The sequence below is a fragment of the Astatotilapia calliptera genome, chromosome 5, assembly GCF_900246225.1.
Source record: "Astatotilapia calliptera chromosome 5, fAstCal1.2, whole genome shotgun sequence".
Lineage (NCBI taxonomy): Eukaryota > Metazoa > Chordata > Actinopteri > Cichliformes > Cichlidae > Astatotilapia > Astatotilapia calliptera.
The window spans coordinates 2,715,937-2,743,237 of record NC_039306.1 but is presented as its reverse complement, the minus strand read 5'-3'; the positions used below and the strand labels follow the sequence as shown (position 1 = coordinate 2,743,237).

General features: G+C 46.7%; 3 protein-coding genes across 12 annotated transcripts; 1 reads left to right on the top strand and 2 right to left on the bottom strand.

The window, feature by feature from the left end:
* Window positions 1-63: 63 nt before the first annotated feature.
* cnbpb (CCHC-type zinc finger, nucleic acid binding protein b) lies at window positions 64-12,107 on the bottom strand. 7 transcript variants are annotated; one of them, XM_026166610.1, is made up of 5 exons: window positions 12,080-12,107; window positions 1,363-1,479; window positions 1,111-1,176; window positions 843-1,041; window positions 64-769 (listed from the first exon to the last, which is right to left on the bottom strand). In XM_026166610.1, the coding sequence occupies exons 2-5, from the start codon at window positions 1,463-1,465 to the stop codon at window positions 652-654; spliced, it is 486 nt and encodes a 161-aa protein (XP_026022395.1). In that variant the 5' UTR covers window positions 1,466-1,479; window positions 12,080-12,107; the 3' UTR covers window positions 64-651. The 7 variants fall into 7 exon arrangements, with proteins under 7 accessions (XP_026022395.1, XP_026022394.1, XP_026022391.1 ...); XM_026166609.1 differs by lacking the exon at window positions 12,080-12,107 and adding an exon at window positions 4,879-4,902; XM_026166606.1 differs by lacking the exon at window positions 12,080-12,107 and adding an exon at window positions 4,744-4,847.
* LOC113021833 (pyruvate dehydrogenase [acetyl-transferring]-phosphatase 1, mitochondrial-like) lies at window positions 4,857-11,492 on the top strand. Its single transcript, XM_026166603.1, has 7 exons — window positions 4,857-4,915; window positions 5,015-5,117; window positions 5,967-6,171; window positions 6,241-6,654; window positions 6,862-6,962; window positions 7,045-7,610; window positions 11,098-11,492. The coding sequence occupies exons 3-7, from the start codon at window positions 5,983-5,985 to the stop codon at window positions 11,364-11,366; spliced, it is 1,539 nt and encodes a 512-aa protein (XP_026022388.1). The 5' UTR covers window positions 4,857-4,915; window positions 5,015-5,117; window positions 5,967-5,982; the 3' UTR covers window positions 11,367-11,492.
* A 3,110-nt stretch (window positions 12,108-15,217) lies between the features above and the next one.
* On the bottom strand, window positions 15,218-27,244 carry rbm39a (RNA binding motif protein 39a). Of its 4 annotated transcripts, none has more exons than XM_026166597.1 (15): window positions 27,003-27,241; window positions 26,407-26,473; window positions 23,629-23,678; window positions 22,811-22,993; window positions 21,525-21,578; window positions 21,326-21,443; window positions 20,333-20,485; window positions 19,188-19,340; window positions 19,044-19,109; window positions 18,704-18,908; window positions 18,535-18,621; window positions 16,209-16,320; window positions 16,018-16,123; window positions 15,723-15,801; window positions 15,218-15,638 (listed from the first exon to the last, which is right to left on the bottom strand). In XM_026166597.1, the coding sequence occupies exons 2-15, from the start codon at window positions 26,455-26,457 to the stop codon at window positions 15,535-15,537; spliced, it is 1,521 nt and encodes a 506-aa protein (XP_026022382.1). In that variant the 5' UTR covers window positions 26,458-26,473; window positions 27,003-27,241; the 3' UTR covers window positions 15,218-15,534. The 4 variants fall into 4 exon arrangements, with proteins under 4 accessions (XP_026022382.1, XP_026022383.1, XP_026022384.1 ...); XM_026166598.1 differs by lacking the exon at window positions 27,003-27,241 and adding an exon at window positions 26,601-26,774; XM_026166599.1 differs by lacking the exon at window positions 21,525-21,578 and having other exon boundaries at window positions 27,003-27,244.
* Window positions 27,245-27,301: the final 57 nt, after the last annotated feature.

Sequence of the window (27,301 nt, the reverse complement as noted above, 5' to 3'; positions counted from 1 at the left end):
GTTCGTCTCCTGTGGGTCAGTGGTGCCTGTCTGAAGAAATAAGACAGCCACCGCAGGCTCCGCCCTCATCCTTCTTACCTTTTTATTGTCAGGTAGAACATACACCTTTACAACAGCTCACAGGTAAAATGTACAAAAATAAGATTTTTCTGGGGGTTTTGTCCAGACTTCCTGCGGCTTTTTTTCTTGGCGTACGATTCCTCGACCTGCACAAAAACGCACCTGTAAAACATCTGCTGCGACCTGTCCTGATTGGCTCGTTCATCCTGCGATATTATTGGGTGATTGCTGGAGGTGGGGACAATCATTTTATATGGTCCAAAAACAAAAATGAAGTTGGCAAGATACAAACTTCCATGGCTCTGTTAGCCCCACCCAAAGGGCAGAGGGGAGGGGCCTAATTTGGCCTTCATACATCACTCTCTCAGGTCTAAAAAAGCTCTGTACATCGTAACACAGCTACCAAACTAAAACACAGAAGAACAAATGGGTTTTGTAGCCCGCCCCCTCCTCCTCCCTCCGTCTGCTCTGACTGGCTGTTACGAGGCTGACCGACAGGCCTCTAGACCAATGACAAGAGGAGGATCAGAGGGCACGAACAGAGAATAAAAGAAGAGGTTTGGGAGCGTAGGGTCAGGGGTCAGAGGCCAGCTAGGGGGTGGCTTCAATGGTGCACTCTTTCGCCAGGTGACCTGACTTCCCACAGTTATAGCAGTTCAACTCGGACGCCTTGCTGCAGTGCACCGCAACATGGCCGATCTCCCCGCACCTGCAGAGCACACGGACAGGTTACGCTGGACCGTTCACCTGTGTTTGTAGGCTCAGCTTTAGTATTAGTTTACCTGTAGCACTTGACCTTCTCACAGCACTTCTGGATGTGTCCGAAGCTGCCGCAGGAGTAGCACTTTTGCTCGTGGGCGTGGTTACAATCGCGCGCCATGTGACCGGCCTTGCCGCAGTTATAGCACAGCTGCTCGCGCTCCTTCTTGGGCTCCTTGCAGTCTCTGGAGATGTGACCTCCTCTGCCGCAGTTGTAGCAGGCTGCAGGAAAGATCACACCTGTGCTCACCTGTCTTTAAACTGTTGTGATCTGTAAGCGTGTGTCCTCACCGTCCTCTGTGCGCTCGCAGTCTCTGGCCACGTGCCCAAGTTCGCCACATCGGTAACAGAACAGGTCTGCAACGACACGACAGGGGTGAACCGCCGGGTGTGTCACATAGTCAGCTGTTCACAATAACAGCACCAATGCAGAAGCTGGAAATGGAAACAGGTTTCCACGTCTCCATGGCGACATCTGTAAAAACTACAGGCTTTTTAATAAACTTTAAAATAAACTCATGGAGGTTTGATGATGGGTGTCACCTTTGCCTCTGCTGCGTCCTTTCCCTCGCCCTCGGCCGCCACTCGGACAGTTCTTCACCCAGTGGCCTGAGCGGCCGCAACCAAAACACTCGTTACTGCTCATCGCCACGACCACGGCTGGAACCACAGACAGGAGATTCAGATGTGAAACTTTACCTTCATGAAGGTGCAGAATAAAAACCACGGAGGAAAAGGAAAAACACACCAGGAACACCTGAGATGATTCTCCTCAGTCCTGGGCCCACCCACACAGGTAGAGTTTACAATAATTGATCACACAGCAGTGAGGAATAAATTTGAACACAGCAGGTGTCTTTCTGAAAGTGCTGTAACTAGATTAAGGATTTAATTCCAGGACTGTTTAATGTTAACTAGTAATGACTTCATGAATAACATTTTAGGCATTAGAGAGAAAAAAAGACTCATAATCATCCCACAGATGTAATATTATCTACAGCTACTCTTAGTACCATTGATGTTAAGTTAGACTCTTTTTCTCCAATTGATCTTTCTGAGTTAACTTCAATAATTACTTCCTCCAAACCATCAACGTGTCTTTTAGACCCCATTCCTACAAAACTGCTCAAAGAAGTCCTGCCATTAATTAATGCTTCGATCTTAAATATGATCAACCTATCTCTAATAATCAGCTATGTACCACAGGCCTTCAAGCTGGCTGTAGTTAAACCTTTACTCAAAAAGCATCTCTAGACCCAGCAGTCTTAGCTAATTATAGGCCAATCTCCAACCTTCCTTTATATCAAACATCCTTGAAAGAGTAGTTGTCAAACAGCTAACAGATCATCTGCAGAGGTTTATTTGAAGAGTTTCAGTCAGGTTTCAGAGCTCATCACAGCACAGAAACAGCTTTAGTGAAGGTTACAAATGATCTTCTTATGGCCTCTGACAGTGGACTCATTTCTGTGCTTGTCCTGCTAGACCTCAGTGCAGCGTTCGATACTGTCGACCATAATATCCTATTAGAGCGATTAGAACATGCTGTAGGTATTACAGGTACTGTGCTGCAGTGGTTTGTATCATATCTATCTAATAGACTCCAGTTTGTGCATGTAAATGGAGAGTCCTCTTCACACACTGAGGTTAATTATGGAGTTCCACAGGGTTCAGTGCTAGGACCAATTCTGTTTACATTATACATGCTTCCCTTAGGCAGCATCATTAGAAGACATAGCATACATTTACACTGCTATGCAGATGACACCCAGCTCTATCTGTCCATGAAGCCAGATAACACACACCAATGAGTTAAACTGCAGGAATGTCTTAAAGACATAAAGACCTGGATGGCCGCTAACTTTCTGCTTCTTAATTCAGATCAAACTGAGGTTATTGTACTCGGCCCTGAAAAGCTTAGAAATATGGTATCTAAGCAGACTCTTACTCTGGATGGCATTACCTTGGCCTCCAGTAACGCTGTGAGGAACCTTGGAGTCATGTTTGACCAGGACATGTCCTTCAATGCACATATTAAACAAATATGTAAGACTGCTTTCTTCCATTTGTGCAACATCTCTAAAGTTAGAAACATCCTGTCTCAGAGTGACGCTGAAAAACTAGTTCATGCATTTATTACTTCCAGGCTGGACGACTGTAATTCATTATTATCAGGAAGTCCTAAAAACTCCCTGAAAAGCCTTCAGCTGATCCAAAATGCTGCAGCAAGAGTCCTGACAGGGACTAGAAAGAGAGCAGATTTCTCCTGTTTTGGCTTCCTGTTAAATCCAGAATTCAAAATCCTGCTCCTCACATACAAGGTCTTAAATAATCAGGCCCCATCTTATCTTAATGACCTCATAGTACCGTTTCTATTTTTAACATTAGGCTTCAAACTTGCTCATAGGGGTCAAATGATTGTTGGGGTCTTTTTTTCTGTTCTATTATTGTAGTGTCTTTACCTTACAACACAAAGAGCCTTGGGGCCACTGTTGTTGTGATTTGGTGTAATATACATAAACTGAATTGAATGGAGCAGCAGGGTCCCATCAGATTCACTCTGACCCCCTCATGTGAGACACCTGGGGAAGCTGTAGAGCTGATTTTAATGTGGACACATAGGGGACCACAGGAAGACAGGTGAGGACAGGTTCTGATTGTCTCAGGTCTTCACCATGATCAGACTTTTTCCTCTTGTTCATCATGTAATAAGATGCCTCTTCACAGAGCAACAGCAGATCAATCGTGTATCGATCCTCTCCGGTCCTCCCGTCCCACCAACTGTGCTAACCTGCACCGCCCCCGCGGCTCATGGCAGCCCGACGCCGTTAACAGGCCACTCTGTGCGGCCACCAGCCAAAGGCTCCCCGGCCGATGAGGTCCTTTATACCGGCTCCCCGCTCCGGCCTGTAAGCCTGTAAACAGCCCGTCATGGCAGCTAGCCTGCTAGCAGCTTAGCATACGCTCCGCAGCGGAGGAAACACCGACACTGTCCGCTCCGCAGCGCCTCTTCCCCGGGGCGGAGCGGCGCGCCGGCCGGCTGCAGTGAGCCCTCTGCAGGCAAAAAAGAGCGGATCAAGCCGCCGGAGCTCCGACTCACCTCAGACCCGAAACTGTGGAGGTTTGTTTGGATGCTGGTCTGCGCCACACGCGGTCTGCACACGGTCCGACACACACACACGCAGACACACACTGATAATCTCACACACACGCAAACACACTGATAAACACACACTGATACACAGACACACACACACACTGATAAACACACACTGATACACAGACACACACACACACACACACTGATAATCTCACACACTCACTGATAAACACACACTGATACACAGACACACACACACACACACACACACACACTGATAAACACACACTGATACACACACACACACACACACACACTGATAAACACACACTGATACACAGACACACACACACACACGCAGACACACTGATAAACACACACAGACATACACACACTGATATACACACACACTGATACACAGACACACACACACACACTGATAAACACACACACACACACACACACTGATAAACACACACTGATACACAGACACACACACACACACACACTGATAATCTCACACACTCACTGATAAACACACACTGATACACAGACACACACACACACACTGATAAACACACACAGACACACACACACTGATAAACACACACTGATACACACACACTGATACACACACACTGATAAACACACACAGACACACACTGATACACACACACAGACACACACTGATACACACACACACTGATAATCTCACACACACACAAACACACTGATAAACACACACAGATACACAGACACACACACACACCTTGTTTACTCACCTTTAGCCTAAAGCTGATGTTCTGGCTCACCTGTGCTGAACTCACCTGTGCGCCGATACAGGAGAACCTGAGCAGGTTTTGTGTACGGTCAGTGGGAACAGCCTGCTGTCTGACACGATTATGAAGAATGAAACGCACAACAGTGTCTGATCTGCACAAAACACCTGCACACAGACAGACCTGAGAGCTGCTGGCGACCCCGCCTCCTCCCCCTCAGGTAATTAAACACATTGGCTGCTTTCTCGCATGTTTAATATGGTGAAGAATGAAGCCTGTGCCACACTGAGCAGGCTGAAAGTGAGAGGATGGTTTACAGGTAACTGATCGATGAGCGCGTCACCAGCAGGGTCAAAGGTCACAGGAACAAAGACGCAGCTGCGGGAGGAGTGATCAGGAAGACGAGACGTCAGGCAGACAGGGTGAGTTTCAGCGTCGTGCTTAGTCAAAACTTTCCACCGGAACCACAGCTGACCGTCAGCTGATCCTGTTTAACTAAACCTGGTTTCTGGGTTAGAGCCAAACCTCAGAGTCACAGGACAGTGATTTATTTATTTTCAGTGTGATAAATGAATCTGTTTGTTGGTCACTGTTCTGATTCTTCTGCTGATCCTTTGATGTCACTCTCTGAAAACCAAAATTCACCTGAAAAAGCTGCTGAACAGAGCTGCTGTTACTTCCTGTCTATTCCAAAAAACTGGCCGCAGTTCAGCTGGTGGTGCAGCAGGGGGCACTCTGAGCTGAGGATTTCCAGCTGCTTCTAGAATTGTATTTATTTTATTTCTCCGTGAAGCTGAATCAGTTCAGCGTTCTGCTGCCTGCTGATTGGTCAGTTAGGGCAGGACGTCGGTGTCCCTCGATGGCGCCTGTTTCTAAACGATACCTCTGGCAGATGCCAGGAGTGTAGCCAAAGTGCAGCAGAAGAAGCAGCTGGTTGTGGTGGTTGAATGTGAAGCTATCGTGAGGCCACTGGTGGCTTCATGCCCCAAATCAACATGGAGGATGCAGTAAAGTGACTGGTGATGCTCTAACATCCTTGATATGCACAAAAAGTAGAAACTTCAGTAGAAACATCAAAGAATAGAACAGTAGCTAATGTCCCGAGCCTTTCCATCAGAGTCATGAACAGCTCCACTGAGTCCCATTCATTCTGCATGAGCTCAAGGGCGCCTCCTGTGGAACAGGAAGTCACTAATGGCCTTCACCAGTGGTCATGTAGGGATGTCAAACTTTAGATACCTGAAAACCAAAATGCTCTGATCCTTCTGCAGGTCCAGCCTTCATGCCATGTTGGGGCGAACCGCCTTCCATACTGGATGCTGCAGGTTGCAGCAGTGCTGCTTCCTGTCCTTGCCTCCTCCCCATCCACCTGAGCTGCACAGACTCCATTACTCAGCAAGCAGTGGGAGCCGGAAGCTGAGGGCGGGACAGGAGGCGGGGCAGATAAATTCCGCTCAGGTCGACCGGATCTTAAAGGTGACAAAAATCAGACTCTGAAAGCGTTAACTGGTGATGTCACACATCTTAATGACTGTTTGTTTCCAGGCCAATGAATACAGCCTTACCCTCCCCAGAGGCCCCGCCTCCCATGGCGTTCTGGGTTTTCATAGCAACATGTTGCCATCCAACCTCCCCTGCGAGGACCGTCAGAGCAGCGCCACCTGCCTAGCGGGCCGTGGAGGCGTGTTGTTTGGCGTGTTCGACGGTCACACAGGGCCGGCCTGCGCCCACGCTGTCAGTCAGAGGCTCTTTTACTACATTGCCGTGGCAGCGCTGCCGCTGAGGACACTGGCGGAGCTGGAACGGGCGGTGGAGGAGGAACGGGCCGTAACACCACTGCTGGAATGGCATAAATACCCCCAAGACCTGAGCTACCCCAATGGAGAGGTGACGTCCTTCCATAGCCTCCGGAACTACTGGCAGGAGAGGCTGGAGACCGAGGAGGAGGATGAGGAGGAGGTAACCAGGTGTCCTGACACATCACAGAATCACATTCACGGACAGTGCAGGTCCAAAAAAACCCCAAAACATGCCTGAATGTCAAAGCCTTTACCTGGTCTCAACCAGGTGCAGGTGGACTTTTCAGAAACCGATTTTCCTGTTTTGGTTTCAGCAGAAAGTTCACCTGTGGTGACATCATTATCTGTTCTCTCTGATTGGCTGCAGGATGACAACAGAACGACATCAGCTCTGGTCAATGCGTTCCATCGCCTTGACTACGACCTGTCTGTAGAAGCCCAGGTGCATCTGTCCCTGACCTCCCCCAGGTAAGAACAAAGTTGTGTTTTCTTCAGCAGAACCTGCAGGTGAGTCTGTTTCAGCAGGTTAAGCCTCTCTTTGTGCCCACAGGCAGGTGTCTTTCCCTGGTGAGGGGTTGTCTCTGACCTCCCCCCTCCGGGTGGCGCTCTCTGGTTGCACAGCCTGTGTCGTCCACATCTCCAACGGCGTTCTACATGTGGCCAACCTGGGGGACAGTCGGGCAGTCCTGGGCGTCCAGGAGGCAGACGGAAGCTGGTCTGCGATCAACCTCACCAATGACCACAATGCGCAGAATCCCGAAGAGCTGCAAAGGATTCTGGGAGAGCATCCAGCGGAGCAGAGGACGGTGATCCGCCACGACCGCCTACTGGGCCTGTTGCTGCCCTTCCGGGCGTTCGGCGACGTCCGCTTCAAATGGAGCGCAGATATGCTGAGTCGGGTCTATGAAACTCGACCGGACGTCCTGTCTGCGGTCAGTGAGGCGGTCCGGACGATGCCGCCGCACTACCTGACCCCACCCTATCTGAGCACTGAGCCAGAAATCACCCGACACTGTGTTGGACCTGCAGACAAGTTCCTGGTCCTCGCTACTGATGGACTCTGGGAGCTGATGCATCGACAGACGGTCATCCAGCTCGTGGGGGATCATCTGACAGGTCAGTGCCAATCAGTTACTGATCCTTTAAATAGCAACACAGTAAAGCTTGTCAAAGGAGCTTGCAAAGAAAAGCGTCTGGACTTCTTTAAGTTGCTTGAAGACGTTTCACCTCTCATCCGAGAAGCTTCTTCAGTTCTAAGGTCAAATGGTGGAGAGTCCCAGATATAAACCTAGTGGGAGTTTCCCCCCAAAGAGGGACCCAGTTTCACACCTTGGCTCAGGCGATTAGAGGATCATCAGGGGGTCCTTTTGTCCCTCTGTGGGGGAAAACTCCCACTAGGTTTATATCTGGGACTCTCCACCATTTGACCTTAGAACTGAAGAAGCTTCTCGGATGAGAGGTGAAACGTCTTCAAGCAACTTAAAGAAGTCCAGACGCTTTTCTTTGCAAGCTCCTCTGACTACGATGACTGAGAACCTTCACAGACACAGTAAAGCTTGTAACTATTAATATATATATATATTTCACCTCTGTAATATTCTGGTTATTTATAACTGAACTATTTAGAATAGAATTAGAATAGAATTCAACTTTATTGTCATTGCACATGCACAGGTACAGGGCAACGAAATGCAGTTTGCATCCATCCAGAAGTGCTTTAGTGATATAGATATATTACAATATATATTAGCAATAATATAGATATGTGAGTATATTACAGAAATGGGTCTATTATGGTATGTTATAATGTACACGGTATGAAGTATGTTGTGAATATTCTATAACTATAAGTATGTACAGGCTGTAGTGAGTACAAGCTATGTACAGGCTATGAACAGGATATAAATATGAAAAACTATACAGAATATGAAATAAATAACTTTACAGAATCTGAGATATACAGTTATACAGAAATGGGAACTATGCAAGTTGTAAACAGTTGTAGGGTTAAAAATTATCAAATGTACAGAATGATTATTTACACAGAGCTATACAGTAGTGCAGTTAAGATAAGTGAGATATAATTCCTACAGAGGCTATATAAAGTGCTAGTGGTTGTGAGTGGTGGTTCAGTCCATGTTATTATTGTGTGTTTGAGGGTACAGTTGTCAGTGTTGGGAAAGTTACTTTTAAAATGTATTCCATTACAGAATACAGAATACAGAATACATGCCCCAAAATGTATTCTGTAACGTATTCCGTTACGTTACTCAATGACAGTAACGTATTCTGAATACTTTGGATTACTTAATATATTATCATGCTTTTTACAACAACGTGAATGTACTATTGCTGTGTGATTTATTACTATTACTGAAGGTCCGCGACTCCGAACTGTAGTAAAGGGACCTCTGACTAATACGGCGGGGTCCCTGTCGGCTCGTAGCCGAAAAATAGCTTTACTTTGTTGTGTGGGTCAACTTTTCTTGCGAGAGACAGAGAGAGGCGTTGAAAGGCTCCAACGGAACTTATTGTTTCGGAGGAAAACACGAACACGGTGTACAGTCGAGTCTTAATAGCTTACTTACAGCTGGGCTCGTCAGGCTCTCTTCTTGGCTGCAGTGGTTATTATTATATTTACATGCTTCCAGCTCCCGTTTTTCCTCGATGACAACTCGTACCTTTCCACTCCCCTTTTTCTCCCTCCTCGCTCACAGACCCATAACGTGTATGGCAGTCCATTCTCCCAGCAGCACGGACTACACTACCCATGATGCTACATTCTTTAGAGCTATGCTTGTAGCATTCTGCCTGTTAGCTTAGCACAACAACAACAACAACAACAACAACGAAAAGCGCTCTCTCACCCAGGAAACACACAGTCGCAGAGAGAGAGAGAGAGGGGGTCACCCTGTAACCATGGCAACCGTAGCGCTGCCGCCTGGAACAACAGAACGTAGCTGTCAAACAAAACCCAAACAGTCCTGACCCGCGACAATATGAAACAGGAAAGTACCGCAGTGTAATCCATTTATTTCAACAAAGTAACTGTATTCTGAATACCACCTTTTTAAACGGTAACTGTAACGGAATACAGTTACTCATATTTTGTATTTTAAATACGTAACGGCGGTGCATGTATTCTGTTACTCCCCAACACTGACGGTTGTCGATTGTGTGTGTGTGTATGTTCAGTCCATGTGTTAACGTGGGTCAGATGTCAGGAGGCAGAGTTCAGGAGTCTGACAGCTATTTGTATATGTTAGCGCTATTACATACATTTTGCAAACTTTGTAATATTTGGTTTTATTTAATTTACTTCAGTCTGTTACTGTTGTTGTCTTGGAGCGACTGTATTCTGATCATATCTAATAGACTCCAGTTTGTGCATGTAAATGGAGAGTCCTCTTCACACACTGAGGTTAATTATGGAGTTCCACAGGGTTCAGTGCTAGGACCAATTCTGTTTACATTATACATGCTTCCCTTAGGCAGCATCATTAGAAGACATAGCATACACTGAAAAACTAGTTCATGCATTTATTACTTCCAGGCTGGACGACTGTAATTCATTATTATCAGGAAGTCCTACTCGTGTTTCTTCTCCACTCACTTTTTTTCATGCTCCATTAGGGCTGTTCGATATAACGATATATATATCGGATGACGATATAAAAACGTCTGTCGTTTCATTTTACGCTATCGTTTGTTTCGTGGTGCCGCAAAATAAACTGTTTACGGCAATATTTGTTCATTGTTTTGATGGTCACTGTAGTGGCTGTATGAATTTCTTAAAGTTCTCTCTTTCTCTTATATTTAATATAACAACACTATGGACGGACAAGCACCTGTTTTTATGAGTTGTTGTTAGCAACAATGACGGTAACACCATCGCGTGTCCGCTTGTTTATGTTCCTCATAAACCTTTCACAATAAAGCTCAAGATCCTGTTGAGACTTTTCAAAATAAACTGAATCACGTGAAAGAGCAGATTATTTACGGATGAGAAGTAAAAAAGAGCCGCCAGGTGCTAAAAAATAAACCTTAGACTCAAACATTAGAACAGGCTTTTCCCCGCAGCACGCCGTGTAATAAATACTCACAAAGGAAACGGCGGCCGTTACAACTTATGTCTAAAAATGTATCGTTTCATGCATCGTCAAGTTGAGCTGCCCGAGATTCACAGAATTTACAGAAAATGTTACATTTTTGTGATTTATATCGTTATCGGGACGATAGCTGTCTTAAATCGGGATATGAGATTTTGGTCATATCGCACAGCCCTATGCTCCATATGTTTACACACCAGAAGGTGAGTTCATATTTTACCCTGAACCACGACCTTATTCTGAAACTGTCCCATTGCCACCTCTTGGTCACCTTGTTTTTACATTAAGCCGTCCCAGCATCTCATCACATGCCAGTCTTCACCTGTTTATGTTTTCGGTGTTGGAGTTTGAGATTCTTTTGAAGACTGAGGTCACAGATAATCACTCACAGTGCTCCAAAAAGTGCACATGAGGTGTGAGCGTGCTCAGATGTGTCCACCTGTCTTTACTTCCTGTCATCGTCCTGACTCTGTGTGTGGTTTGTCGTTGCACAGCCCTCCAGCAGCAGAGACCTATAATTCCCTGCGAGGGCACAACGCTGGGCGACCTGCAGCGCCTCTTGCTGGAGAGGAGGGGGCGGGTCCTGTCGGCGCTTGAGGACCAGAATATCGCCACCCACCTGATCCGCCACACCCTTGGCGACGACGGGTATGGAGCGGTAGCTCCAAATCGTCTCGCCAAGATGCTGAGTCTGCCTGTGGATCTGGCCCGAAGGTACCGTGATGACATCACTATCACCATCATTCACCTGAATGAGATCTAACACCTGCAGGTGATTACCTGCTTGGTAGTCACCCCGCTGACCAATCAGCAGCAGGCGTGCTCATTCCAGCGCTGATCTTCATCCTTTTCCTTAACCGTATCCAGAGGCGGAGCCAGACATTTGAAACACCCGGGGCTTAGCCCAAAGAGTAGTATGCATGTGGGATTTTTTTTTTTTTTTTTTTGGGGGGGGGTGTAGAAATGACTGAAAGATTAATAGGCTCTGTTCAAAAAAGAATGACTTCATATAGGGAAAAATATATATCACATGTGCAGGACACCTTAAACTAGTTTTTTAATTAAGCAGCGAGGCAGAACAAGGTCAGGGCTGTATCAAGACATGAGGACTAAACCCCAATTCAACCAGACCCAGAACTGATCCAGAATTAAAACAGGACTACAACAGTTCAAAATCAGGACTACTGAGGACTTAACCAAGACAGAACCAGAATCAGAACTAGATGATAGCACTAAAAATCATCATAGACCTGCACTACACTTATTTTTTTAATTCTACCAAAGTCCACTATTTAGATTGAGAAAAGTTTATATAATTATTTAGCCTTGTTGTGCAAACAAGCCTGCATAACTTAATAAATACAGAATTTGAAAAATAACAAACCTAAAAAGAAACACTAGGTACGAGATACATGAGTACCTATGATACGGTGATACTTCTGGTAAACAACCATTTGACTAACATGTGTGTCTCACCTGCTCTTGTTCATCTGTTCTGTCCTCATTCTCCATCTCAATCTCTGCTCCTCTCTCTCCCTCTTTGTGCTGACAATCATCAAATATACAGTTGAAACCAGATATTTACAAACTCTTCAGATAAAAACACTTTTTTAATTGTAACATCAAATCAGACTAAATGTTTATTTCTTTAGATTGATAAATATAAAAACATATTTGTTAACTTTAAGAGTAAAGAGAGAAACTGTCTGTATTTCTTAATTGCAAATGGCACCAAATTGTATTCAAACTTGAGCCACACTTATGGAGCTCCACAGTTCTTTTCCTGGTGTTTTGTTGACATCTCTTGATGTTCCCATGTCACAGAAACAGACTCTGTGTTTTGCCTTATATGCATCCACAGCTGTGCCACCAGTTTACTCACATGGACTCTACTAACCTATCAGAAGCTTCTTCAGCTCAGAATGGAATCGTCTGGAGTTTTCTTATTAATTAACAATAAATTTAGTGTACATGTACTCCTAAATTTGATGAAAGTGATAAAAATAGCTCTGTCTCTCTTTATTCTGAAATTTAACTAATTCAAAAGATATTTCAATATTTATCTAAAACAAAAGTTTACTCTAAATTGATGTTGTACAGTAAAAATGTTTTATGTTTTCTCCCTAAAGTGTAAATGTCTGGTTACAAATGTGAATATCCTGCTGTGTACTGAAATCCCTCTTGTTTTGCATAGAAATATACTGAACAACATACAAAGCATAATATATAAAATAACATTTACCTGAGTTTTTCTTTGAAAGAACCCTCAAATGTCCATTCTTATATTTCAGTACATAACTGAAACCGATTTAGTCGGGGAGGGTAAGAACTGAAAATATGAAATAAACACACGTAAGCTAAGACTCTAAAAAAAATAGCATTTGTTCGGCTTTTCATTTCGCCATTTGTTGATTCACTTGAAGAGCAAGTAAGGTAATATTGGTCAAGTGATCAGTTTCATATCTTTCGTGATGCACCGTCATATTTACATTATTTGTACGGTACGAATGATTTGCTTTGGTACCTGGTCGAACTTAAGCTCTCCTTAGTATGGCTGGCTCCGTTTCTCCAACAGCGCACTCACGGGCAGCAGCTGCCCCGCCCCCTCGCTCAGTCGCTTAGTGCCTGAGCTTGGATCATACCAATATCAGGGGGGGATTCACGCACAGTCGTAAATTCCCACAGTGTGCACTATGTGCTTCGAATATTGTGTGTACTTTTTGTTTTATACAGTTGTCAGCCAGGCATCTAACTATGAAAAAATTACACTCCAAAATACCCCGGGCTTCTGACAAAACAACCCGGGCTTAAGCCCCGTAAGCCACCCCCCCCGCTCTGCCCCTGGTCGAGTGTGTTTATGCTTGTCTGTGTGGAGAGGATTGTTGGAATAGTGATGATGACGTCCGCTATCACTGTCAATTGTTAGTAAACACTTCATCTGGCTGGTACCAATCGGGTTTCCGGTACAGATCGGGTAGCGACACTGCTTCTATGTAAAGTAAAAAAAAAAAAAAAGACACTGCTTCTATGCCCCATCCTTGTTTACTTTTTCCCACCGAGGTTTCTAGACTTCTGATTGGCCAACATTTCTACACGGTTAGGAATATAGCGCCACCTGTTGCTTTGGCATGTTCATAGCAGCGTTTTCCTTCATTTCTGCGTTTATGTGTGGACGGGATTATTTTTTAAAACGAAAATGGAAAATCTCCGTTTTCAAAAATACCCGCGTACGTGTGAGAATCACCAATCGGAGACACAGCAGGACTTCCTGTGAGGAGGTGATGGTGGCTTCTCTCTGTGCTTCTCAGACTGTTGCTGTTTTTACTCGTTAATAAAGTTCCTGTTTGACTTCCTGTAGGTCCGGCCTGTTTTTTTCGCCAGAGTTTCACGTCCTGCTTATCCTTCAGCGTGTTAATGCCGGCTTGTAAATGATAAAGCAGCATTGAAACAGGATGCGAGAACTTACCTGCCTGTAGCAGAGGAGGGGGGTTAACCAGCGCCATCTACAGGCTGAACACAAACATGTGGCTTCCCTTCAGAGTGGGATGAATTGATGCCCAGAGTGTAACCCTGATCACAACTATTCTAAAATGTTGTTCACAGGACAAACTTCACAGATTGTCCCAGAGATTAAACCAGTGGTTCCCAAACTTTTTTTGCTGGGCCCCCCTTTGTTTTACAAGAAAAAGTTTGGTTTGGAAACATATTTGGCGATGCTTCCTCTCCTGCTTTGCGTTTGTGTGGGAGCCCCGTAAAAAACCTGTCCATGATGCTAGCAGTGTCCATGCTCGATGGGTGACGTGTCCGGTGAGTCTGCTGGCCGTGCAAGAACTTGGAAGTTTGCAGCTTCCATTGTGTACAGATCCAAACTGCACATGTCAGCCTTTTAGTGTGGGGGGTCTAAGGCACACGTGTGCGGTGGAATGGGTTATCTCAGCGAACGATATGAGAGTAATGAGTCTTTTGTGTTTGTAGAAGATGTTTCAGAACTTAGAGTTCAGCTCATGAAAAATGGGAGCAAAAACAAAAGTGATGCATTTATATTTTTGCTCAGTGTATCTGCCAAAAGAAGCTTCTTCATTAGTGGAGAAGCCATGAAATAACCATTAATTTTCTACTTCCTTCCTCAGTCTCACTGAGTGAAAAGATAAAAATCCCTCCATGGCAGCTCTTTTGATTTCAGGTGCTCGCAGCAGGAAGCTCGGGTTACATTTAAACAGTGCAACTCCCTGAGGAAGAGGAGGGGTGGAGCTGCCCAGCTTGCCGCGCAGTCCGGAATAATCCTTCCACCCAGAGCGGACAGGTGTGGATGCTCCCTCCTGGCTGATGGAGATCATGTTCTGGACTTTGTGGAGAAGCTTAGACATCAATGTTTTATTGAACCAGCAGGAGAGGACCTAAAGTCCAGTGTCCAATGAGAGACCCGTGTTAGTTATGGTGACACTGCAAATTCTGATATCTAGGTAAATACAGACCATCATCACTGACACACTGTAATCTGAATACTGTGACCTGCTCCTGAATGACCTGCTCTGCTCACAGCCAATCAGATCGGGCGTGTGCCCGTCAGAATCAGACGCCACAGCTCAGAGTGACAGAAAATAAAATTTAATCAACAATTTTTACAAAATGAAACTCGTTTACAAAAACATTTAAACTGCAAACCAATCATGTCATCAGGCCACACCCTCGCAGCTCACAGAGCTCAATCACTGGACGATACTTGGGTGCGTGGCCGCACAGAGACTCTACAACAGGAAGAAACGGTGGCGTGGGGAACCAGCCAATCGAGACCGGGCAACATATTTGTATCAAACAAACGGCTGCCGACCTCTGACCTCGGGAACCACACTGAGCATGTGTGACGACCAGCAGGACAGGGCTGGGCTCTGAATTACAGTGTCCAATCAGAGGGCAGCATTGACAACGAGTCACCGGCGTGGGGGTGGGGCCAGCAGCTGCGTCGCAGTGACAGACTCCGGGAACAGGTTGTGGTAGGTGGGCAGGGGCACGTACGCCGCGGTGATCATTTTACCTGGAAGGACAGGTAAGAGTGTGTCAGAGGTGCTCTCTGATTGGCTGACCAACGACACACAGGTCATGTGACGTGGAATCTTACCAGCAAAGAATCTCCCGTGCAGGGCATTGACGGCAGCCATGGCGGCTGGGATCGAAGGACACTTGACATAGACGTTTCCCTGGAAACAGCAGAGGTCAAAGGTCATCGCAGTGAAAGTAAACAAAACCAAAAGTGAAAGAAACAAAAGTCAGACTTTAGGAACAAACGAAGGTCAGAGTCAGGAAAATAAAAGCTTTGCCCCAACAAACTTCACTCTCTCCACCGCGGCCGCAGCAAGGAGCTCACGACTACCGGCTGAGTCGATAAGGTCAGAGGTAAGAGGTCAGGTTCTTACCTCAGTGGAGTTTTTGTCAACGTAAATGTGAACAATGCCGCCATGTTTGTTACACTCCTCTATGACGTCATGCTGGATGTCCAGCTCCCACCCAGGAGCCTCCTCACTGAAACACACACACACACACAGGTCAGGTGAGGCCTACAGGTCCTCCTCCTCACCTGTGGACACACGTGGGCCGAGGTATTTACCTGCTGGGGTTAAACATGTTGGACAGCTGGAAGCAGTGCGTCGCCAGCGGCTGAGACGGGAGGTTCAGAGCAGGAGAGTTCATGTTCATGTTGAGAGTCGGGTTCATGGCCGCTGAAAGAATCCGACACTTCACATCAGTGAACAGGAACCAACCAGCAGCCAACAGGTGTGACACGAGTTTCTCGTGTTGCTCCAAATCACGTCAGTCATCTCAAGGAGCTTTAGATGTAAATAATACAGACAAACCCCAATAATCATACGAGACCCTATGAGCATGTTACTATGAGGAAGGAAACTCCAGGCACGTTTTTAGCATCTACGTGGATGTTAAAATCACCCACAAGAATTATTTTATCTGAAATCAACTAAATCAGATAAAAGTCTGAGAAATCAGACAAACTCTGTGTAAGGCACAGGTGGACGATAGATGATAACAAGTCAGACTGGTTTCTGAGTTTCACAGCTGGGGTGGACGAGGCGAAGCATCAGGCTTTCAAATGAATTAAAAGTCTGTCTGGGTCTTTCATTAATTAACAGGCTGGTGTGAAAGATTGCTGCCACACCACCCCCTCGGCCTGTGCTTCGAGGTTTCTGGTAGTTAGAATGACTCGGGGGTGTTGATTCATTTAAACTAACATAATCATCCTGCTGCAACCAGGTTTCTGTGAGGCAGAGTAAATCGATTTGTCGATCAATTATTAAGTCATGTAATAGGGATGACCGATCACATATTACGTATCAGTCCCATACTGACCTAAATTACTGGATTGGATATTGGAAAGAAACAAAAAATGTAATCCGATCCATTAAATATCACAAAAGCACCTCACAAAACTTGCGACATGGCGTAACTCAGCTCATAACCTCAGCACGTCGGAGCAGTGTGCCTCACGTGATAGAGCGGCTGTGGCGTGCGAGACCTGTTGGCGCTCTGGTTGAGTATTTGTAGCCTCGCTACCAAACCGGCATTTCATCTCCGAGGAAGTTATCCCAGAGAAGTAAAGCAAGTGTGTAAGTTCATCTCTGAATGTTTGTAAAGCGTTCCAGCTTTAAGCTTAACAACCGATATATGGAGCGACTGCCTCTCCTGCTGCTACTTCAATGTGAAACTGATCAATGATCAGCTGATCGGCTTTTCTGTCGCGAGTCCGTCTCTCTTGTTTGTTTTTGGCCCACTTTGCACCAGAAAGAGGAAACCAGCGGCTGAACAACAGCAGCACGTTTAAGCTTGATAAGCTGTTGTTAGAATTTATTTAATATTACTTTCTACTCGAGGATCTTTTTCTACAGCTGACGGCTGGTAACTGTGCAGGGTTTAGCCAGGGGGGCCGATAGGGCATGAACAGGGAAAAGGGGGCACAAAGACATACTTTTCTTTCTTATTCTCATTTAAAATGTCGAGCTTTTAACAAATAATTATCTGAATCTTACAACCAGTTTGAATCTGATGTAAAATGTATAGAAGTCCATTACTGTATATATAATATACCCCAGTAAGCTGTAGTACTTTTTCCTTTGGGAACCGTCTGTGCAGTCTGCAGTTCTGCTGAAGGAAGATGTTGAATCTATTTAATTACTGTAGAAAAATAATTGATTTCTGTGCATTTTTTTAACATGTGCATTAAATTAAGGTTGATTACGTCGATTAAGCATCACGAGGTGGGGGGTGGGGGGTGGTTCCCTATTTTTTTTTTGCTCAGAGTGTGCAAGCCTGTTGGTTAGGTTGCTTAATATTTCCACTAAGTAAAACACCAGAATAGGGAGGATGCTGCAGGTTTACGTTTGTTAGATTGATCAGTTTTGCTGATCTGTGACATATTTTGGCTGCAGTGTATTTCTTGCATACAGGTTTAACAGAATAGCTTTAGTTTAGTTTTTTAAACTTGAGTATGAACTTATACAAAATGCAGCAAGATATAAAAAAAAAAACTGTTTTATTGATTTAAAAAACAAAACAAAAAAAACACACTATATCGGATTCATATCGGTATCGGCAGATATCCAAATTTATGACGTCGGTATCGGACATAAAAAAGTGGTATTGTGCCATCTCTATCGCGTACTAACAGAGACTTGGAGGAGAGAGACCTAATATTTAATAATCCACATTTCACTGTTTTACTCTTTGGAGCTGACAGTCTCTATGGAGATGGGGTTTCAGGGGGGTTTGGGAGAGAGGTGTGTCAGACTGCAGCTCTGCTTCCTGTCCTGACTCTGTCACATTTTGGGGGGTTTAATAAATTTGGCCAGATTTCTGGAAATGAGAGCTGCTCATCTCCAAAGTGGGATGGATGCCGTCTCTCCTAAAGCCCACGTTGTCGTTACCTGTCACTGCAGCCATGGCTCCGATGGCAATAGCCCCACTCATCTGCAGAGCCTGCTGAGCAGCAGGAGGGATCTGCAGACCAGTACCTGCACACGCACACACAGAAGTCAGAGGTCACACAAACAGTCGGGGTTACAGGTGTGATTTCAGGTGTGACCTCAGGCTCACCCTCAGCCAGGCGGGCCATGAGCTGCAGCCTCCCGGTGGTTCCCAGGTCGATGCCGGTGTGTTCCAGCTCATCGCTGTCAAGGAGGGACGACGCCATGGAGATGTCGGTCCGCTCGGTCACGTGACCCACTTTCATGGGTCTCCCAGCTAACTCGAAGCCATTCAGCTGCTCCAGAGCGTTCTTGGCGCACTCTGCATCTGCAAACTGACATCAGAGCACATCGTGTGACGCCCGACACGTCATAACGGGCTCACCTGAATGTGACCAGGTGACCCACAGGTTCACCAATCAGAGGTTGGTGGTTCTGCTCACAGTCTCTGTCACTGGAATCAAACTCACGGTGATGAAGCCGTATCCTTTGGAGCGCTCCGTCTCGCTGTCCATCATCAACTGGATGCTCTCAATCTGAGACACACACACGGCATCAGAGGGTCACCTGAGAACAGCTGAGAGTGTGTGTGTGTGTGTGTGTGTTCGTCTCACCCGTCCAAATGGCTCAAAGATCCCTCGCAGCATCTCCTCGGTGATGTTGAAGTGCAGCGAGCCGACGTACAGCCTCATCGGTCCAGATGTCCCTTTTTGCAGATTGTTGGCTGCAGCAGCAGCAGCAGCAGCAGCAGCTCGGTTCTTCTCTGCCTGAAGACAGACAGACACACACACACACACACACACACACACACACTAAACTTCGAACATTTAGAATACTTTGATGTACCTGAACTTGAGCCTGTCTGTGTGTGTGTTCCTGTCTAGCTATCTTTGTGAGGACCAAAATCTGCATTCTACTATACTTGTGAGAACCAACAGTCTTGTGAGGACACACTCACGGTCCTCACAAGTTTGAAGACATTTTTGAGGCTCAAAATGTGGTTTTAGTGTCAGGGTTACAATTAGGTTTAGGGAATTGTGGCTTAGTTGTACTTGTTTTAAGCTTAGGTGCACGGTCCTAGCGGCCGACTGGACCCTTACTCTCCCTTCAATGTCCCAGTGTGGTTTATATGTTCCTCCTTTGTTTGCTTCCTGCGTCCTGCTGTGTCAGCCTTAGCCATCTGATCCTACAGTCTTAATATGTGAGCAATATAAGGGGAATACAGAGCTTTTGGTCCCCATTTTCTAATAATGCAACCAGTAGGGAAACAGTCTGAAATACTTAATATGTAACAAAACAATAAAAAAGGTCTTATCTCCAACAGGTGAGCCGATCCTCCCTCACCTCTATGGGGGGAATCTCACCCTCACTGAATTCAAGTTTTTATTACATTTTTTTGTTTTATTTGTGCGTTAGTAAACACAGCACTCACACTACATTAGTTTTGGTTGAACTCTTTATTCACACATCAATGTCAGTACTTTCTTAAGCGAGGGAAGATCAGCTCACCTGTCAGTGTCAGAATTAGCCACCAATCCTGGCTACTTTTATTCTATAAAAAAAACTATAAAAACCAATAAAATTATAAAAATTATTAATAAATAATAAAAGAACAGACCTGTCCCATCCCCCTTTACACCAAATTGCATTAAAACACTTTTTAAAAAAAAACCTTTTGCACAGGGTCAGGGGCTGGGAAAGCATTATGTCAATGAAGGTCCTCACTGAGATAGTTAAACGGGGTTGTGTGTGTGTGTACCTGTGAGGCCTGTACAATGATGGGAACTCCCAGCAGCCTTTGTCCCGTCAGCCCAATGGCCAGAGGAACTGAACTTGCCTCCACGAACTCTATGTAGGCGATGCCCTTTGACCTGCGGGAGTTCCTGTCTGAGATCATCCTGACGTCCCGAACCTAAACACAGGAGCAACATTAGTTGCCATAGGAACCAACCAGCCGATCCACCGGAGTAATCAGAGTAAAGCCAGTGCAGAGGTAGGGATCGCCGGGACGTTCCCCTGACGGGACCGGCCGCGCCGCGGTTCACATTTCATTAGTATCCATCGTCTGTCTAACATACATATGCATTATGTTTACTGTGTAACCATTCTGCATATGGAGCTCACGCGTCACACACTCAGCCTGTCCCAGAGCGCCGTGTCCTTCCACCGAGGAGCTGACAGCGATCAAGTAAAAAGCTCACACAGCAGAAACATAACTATGGATTCGATGGTGTTCACAGCGTACGTGTGAACTATCACGTATCATAACAGGAAGTGATATCACTTCCCTAAGGTTTAAACCCCTCCAAGGCCTATTACAGTTCTCATTTTTCCGAGTAGATTTGAAAACCCTTTCCACGCCGATGGTGGAACGAGTGGGCGGGCTTGAGGGTCCGACTGCTCGCAGATACGATCGGCCGAGGCTCGAGCGCACGGCGGCGACATTCTGTCTCCACCGTTTTCTGTGACCAAACACAAACGTACACTCTGTAGCGTGAACGAGTAAAATAGAAGCAATGAATCAAAAATCACGACAAGAAGAACTCCACCAACCAGAGAAAAGAGAAGTGAAGGAGCGCCCGCGGTGAGCCACGAAAGCATTGAAGGTTTAAACCCCACCAATCAGACGACGCCTGTGGTCAGCACGCGGCGGAAGTGGGAAGAAGAAACTACCCGTGACTTGCAGTCACCCCTACACGCTGAGGAGGCGCTGCAGCAGGCCCACGATAGAAACAGGAAGTTGGTGTCTCACCTTCCCCACCGCAGAGAAAAACTCCTCCAAGTCTCGGGGGCGGATGCGGGCGGCGAGCTGCATGCAGAACACCGTGCGGGCGTCTCGCTCCTCGGGCGTCAGGTTATCGATGGGCTGCCTGCAGAAAGAACGCCATCAACACCAGTTATTGATCCCGTGAGACAGGCACAGACTCCTCCCCTCAGACCCACGCTCTCACCTGATTGGACTCTTCTCCTTCCTGACGGGACTCTTACTCCTCGACCGCCGCCGGCTGAAACATGCACACAGGGTTCTACTGCAGATTCTACTGTTCTACTGAACACTTCCTCTACAGTTTTCAAGTTAAAAGCCTTCCTCTGTGTTAGAGCTGCCACAAACGATTATTTTGATCGTCGACTAGTCACCGATTATTTTTTGCGATTAGTCGACTAATCAGATCATCATCCACTGGACGTAAAACGTACAGCTTATTGCACCAGCAGCATCTGCTCTTATATAACTATCATTAGCTTACAGCTTTAAGTGTTTAAGGTGCTAACTAAAAATAAAGACAAGATGATAGTTTATTAAAGTTTAATGAAATTTGCAGATTGTTTCGGTGAAGTTTAATAAACTCCTTGCTATCTAAAATATAACAGGACACCGGAGTAAATTCTCCAGCATCTCACACTTCTGATAATCAGCTGTCTGCTTGACGTTTATTCAGCTGTGTAAAAACTATAACTTTAATCTCAGACAAACTGATTTACTCAGGAACAAATAAAACACTGAAAAAAGCCAAACAATAACATTTAATTTATCTAAGTGACTCATATATAACCTGAGTAGTGAAAGACGGCGGTGGGTTTGAAAACGATCTGCCGGGAGTCCGGTGTTCTCACGGCTCTAGTTAGCCTAGCCCCCGGCTAACTATCGAGCTAGTGGGTAACAGACGTCTCCGAAAACGTCGGAGCGCTTTTGAACATATGTTAAAGGTTTATTTTGTGACCCAGAAAGAATAATGAGAGTAATATTAAAACTAACTAGCTGCCGCCATTGTTGGAAACTGAGCTGGGCCGCGCTATGAATTCTGGGATAGGTTGGGCCACGAAGGACACACCCAACTCATCCTTCAAATCTGCTGAAATGAAGGGCGCATTTGTTGGAGTCTTCGAATTTGGACTATCTTCGTCGTGTCGCTGTAACGTAATCAGCCTACAAATGCGGGCACAGGAGGATGCGGTTCCTGAATTTGGACACAGCTTCTTCTTCTTCGGGGTTTAACGGCAGCTGGCATCCTTGTACATGCAGTGCTGCCATCTTCTGTTTCAGTCCGTTATTACACTCTTAAATCCTGCTACTTATTCCTGCGTCTTCTGGGATCTTACAAAGCTTCAAACGACGCGTCGACTATTAAATTAGTCGTCGACGATCTAAATAGTCGACTAATCGTGGCAGCCCTACTCTGTGTGTTAGCTTTTAATGTAAAAAAAAAAAAAAAAAAAACACCAGGAAGCAACTTACTGCTTGTGGTGGTCTCTGTAGCGCCCACCGCGCTCTCTGCTGCGGCGGTGCTCTCTGCTGCGGCTACGACTCCTCCGCCTGTCTCGGCTGCGGCTACGTTTGCGCTCCCGACTCCGGCTCCTCTTCCTGTCTCGACTCCGGCTGCGCTTCCTGTCGCAGCTGCGACTGCGGCTGCGTTTCTTCCTGCGAGACACACGGCAGCCAATCAGAACACGTCCCGACGGTCACGCTTTCAGTCTGAGATGGTTTGCACACGTGCAGAGGAGAGTGGATATATTGGATGACAAACGATGAAGACGGTACGACGGCGTGTCAAGGCCACGTCAAGACAACGTGGAGATGTGCTGGTGTTTCAGGACAAACTGCCTCCAGGGTCGTGAGGTCATACTTCTGTTTTAGTAACAAGGAAGTGATTTCTCCTATAGCGCACAGACGCGGCGTGGTGATCGGCGTCAGGACGCTGAAGAGAAGGTGCAGATGCACGGTTACCAATGGTTACAGCCTGGCGCAGTAAATGGGATGGATGTTGCATCACAATAAGAGCTGATGAGTTTGTCTCGCTCATCTTTGTGTAGCGCCTACAGCGGCCGTCTTGAAACAATAGTCATCTCCACATTTCGCCTTTTTTCTCAAAATGATCAATTTTGTTCTTGACGTGGCGCCAACACGCCGTCCTAAGATGGAGCTGCCAAGCAGGAGGACGAGAAGAAGAGGAGGTGAAGGAGGATATGCAGAGGACTGATGTGACAGAGGAGGATGCTGGGATAGGAGGAGAAGGAGGCAGATGATTGGCTGTGGATGTGCAGGCAGGTGAATACCTCTTGGAGCGCTCGTCCTGTCCGTTGGGGCTCGAGATTTTGGCGTCCTCCTAAGCGGGGTCGACAGAGAACAGCATGAGGTGGTGTCAGGGAGTGTAGGGGGTGGGGGGGACAGGAGAAAATATAAACAGTTTAATGAGCGTCATTCAAACAGGAGGGGGAGGGGCTGTGTGTGTGTGTGTGTGTGTGTGTGTGTGTGTGTGTGTGTGTGTCAGACACACACACTCCAAAGTCCAGCTGCTCTTCAGGTGTGTGAAACTCCTGTGACGCCCTGAAGCAGACAGGAGGATTACAGCCTTGTTTCCACTCGCACCTTCTCTACTCGCTCGGGTTTTAGGGTTTTCCAGGAACTGCAAGTACATGGTACCAAAAAAGTACCTGGTACTGTACTCTTTTAATACCTACTTGGCCGGGGATCCAGGAGAGCAGATCCAAAACTGTGATGTCATCAGACTGCATGCCAGCAATTGGCCAGTGAGCGGCATCACTCGATGAGTCACAAGAGCGTCTCCCACACAAAAATCAAACGCGCCATATTTTTAAACCAGACAACGCTGCACAAACCATCCCGCCGTGCAGCGGCGAGGACGCCATCCTCCGCTGTTACGTTGATCGTGTCACATACGAATGACACTACGAGACTTTCGGCCACGTTTCTATAGCAACACGTCGAGGCGCTACTTGTAATGGAAAACAACAGAAAACGAGCTGAGTGGAGCAGGTAGTAGTGGAAAAGAGGCATTAGTCACTCAGAGCCAAGAACCAGAACCAGAGCTTAGGACACGCCCTCACCTGCACTACATAAATAATATCTGATTAAACTGAATAGCTGCACACCTGTGTGAAGTCACACCTGTGTTGTGCAAGGTCACACTGTGCACTTCCTGCAGAGCTGCTGCTCTAAATCGCGGTGCTTCCCTCTGGCAGAGAGCAACGTTGCTGCTCACCTGCACACAGGTAGGCCCCACCCACCCCCATGTCCTGACCACCCCCACGCTAAGCTAAGCTAACTCTTCGACTTCATCTCCCAGAATCCTCTGCACTACCTCACCAGTGGAGGGGGTCGGGATGAGGGGGTCGGACCAGAAGCAGGTGACAGTTTAACCAAGGGAACTACAGTCATGTTACCATGGGCACCAGAGTACAGCAATGCATGATGGGGACTTTTACTACCTTCTGAGTGAGACAGATCACAGTGGCTTTCAGGGGAGCAGAGGTGAGAAATCGTTAGGCAAGTCTACAAAGAGAGATAGATGTGCGTTTAATTATGTGAAGGACGCGTCATCATCAACATCATCATCAGGGTCAGCCGCGCTCTGCTGCTCACAGCGCCACAGCGGATTTCAGGCAGTGTTTGGTCACATGATCACGTATCAGCTGAACCAGCAGCCAGCAGGCGGGCTGTGCTTCGTCTTCATATTCATCATCATTTATAAACAACGGTGAATGTTAAGCAAATGAAACCCAGCGTTAAAAAACGGTGACATTTTATTGGTCGACGCAAAAATGTATGAACACGGAGGAAAATCACAAACGTAACGGCTCGACCGTGACATGAGTGAAGATCAGAGAGGAGACAGGGGGAGGGGCTTAGCGGCCAGAGGTTTTCCATGTTGAAAGGTTTTTCCTTGCCACTGTCACCACGTGTGTGCACACGGGGGGGGGGGGGGGCGGGGGGGGGGGGGGGCGCGTCTCTGTGCCACTGTCCTTACCTTACAGCACCTGTATACGACTGCTGGTGTTCTACAAATAAAGTGGAATTGAACTGAGCTGAGGTTTTTCATGTTGAGGAAAATATCTGAAGGGCGAGGGAGGGCGCTGCAGGCCCGCTAACCAAAATAATCCAGTGTGAGCTCAGGTTCAAGTGTTTGTCTCTGAAAACAGCGAGGCAGATACACGAGAGGAGGCTGAAGGAGAATCAGTCTGCTTTGGATTTAACAAATAACTCTTGTGACAGAAACCAGTGAGCACTGTGCAAAGGTCTGAGGGTCTGAGGATTAGGACTCAGGTGGAGCTCGGGATTCATCTACAGGAGAGCTGCATCATTACAAACTGAAGTCTGTGTGAACAGGTGACCTGGACGATGTGCAGAAGTACAGGAACGCCATTTACCGTCTGATCACGAGCCGTCCCACTTACCATGTTACTGTACGAGCCGCCCACGCACTCATCCGATTTCCATCTACTCTATTAAACAAGGCGGGACTCTTTCACTGTTAGTCTGAGCAGTTTGCAGTAAACTCTGTCTCACAGACTTTTTCTTTTGGGCATTTTTAAACGGGCTGTTCCCATTTCTATGACCTCCATAAAACATCAGGGTCACAACACGTTGTGGCGAAGTAAGATGCACATTTTGTAGTCCATTGTCTGCACGTCTGCAGTTTTAACATGGCAGACATCCGGCGCCACGCTGTTAATGAGAGAAGAGCGTGAGGTCATTTCAGTTCTCTGTGCACGGCTCCTCTCTTTTCCTAAGTCCTCAACACGGAAAAGTGAAAGTGGTTAGGAATAGGAGATGGGATGGACTTTTGGAACGCAGCCCTGGTGTCAGTCTAGATCCCTGTGGAAGGTCCAGAGAGGAAGTGATGTCAAAGAGCCTTAACGCTGCCAGTAGGTGAAGGAGGAGTTACAAATGAACTTTGAGCTGACATAGTTTTGTTCATTTTCCAGCTCGCTGCGCGACCAATTACTCTGCAGAACTCTGCAGGTGAGCAGCAGTGGGTGGAGCAGCAGAGTTCGGCTGACAGTCTCATGAGCAAAGGACAAACAGACTCTCACCTTCTTGTATGGCGCCTCCAGCATCGCCTCGATGTCCAGGTCATCTGCCATCTTTCTACCTGCGCACCTACACATGCACACGCCGAGATAAAGAGTTTAATCACCTGTCACAGCTGTCCAATAGGTACAAGTTAAATCCATTACCAGCTTATCAGTATCAGTTACCATGGTGACCAAACAGGTAAACAAAATACCTGGCGACACATGTGTCTGACGTCACTGTTACGCCTGTCAGAATCTACTTAAAGTGTAGAAAACATCATCTGATGACGGGATCAGCAGGTAAACGTTACACCTGGACTCCCGGAGGCTCAGCGTAGCATGACTCAGACAGGTGAACAGCACATGTCTGTGAGCCTAACGTTAGCCTCTCAGGTGAACACGCGCTCAGTGACCCCCCCCCCCCCAGGCCGGAAAACCACCATCGGTGAGTCCGGTGTTTGCGCGGGCTCGGCCGGGAGGCTCCAGGTGAGTGTCACCTGAGTCCTCCACAGCAAGCTCAGCATGCTAACAGGAGCGGGCCTTCCGCCGTTTCTCCGTGCTAGCGGCCTCCGAGTCGGGCTGAAGCCCGGCGGACAGGCCAGTACCGGGCTTACCTGGATGCAGAGTGGCTCGGCGGGTGTCAGCGAGCAAAACGTGTCTGTGTCCGGGTAACGGAGCCTCTCCGGTGCTCGTCCGGGGGACGCTTCTCTTAGCTATAATGGCGAACGACGGGAGGGCTAGTGTTCTCGCGAGATCTGGATACAGCGAGATCAAAACAAAACAGCCGCGGAGTTACAGAAACTAAAAACTGTGAGACAAACTGAAGCAGTTTGACTTTGACCACGTTAATAAACAGCCAATCAGAGGGCGACACCTTTCGCTCGGGACACGCCTCCCTGAATCTGCCGTTCAC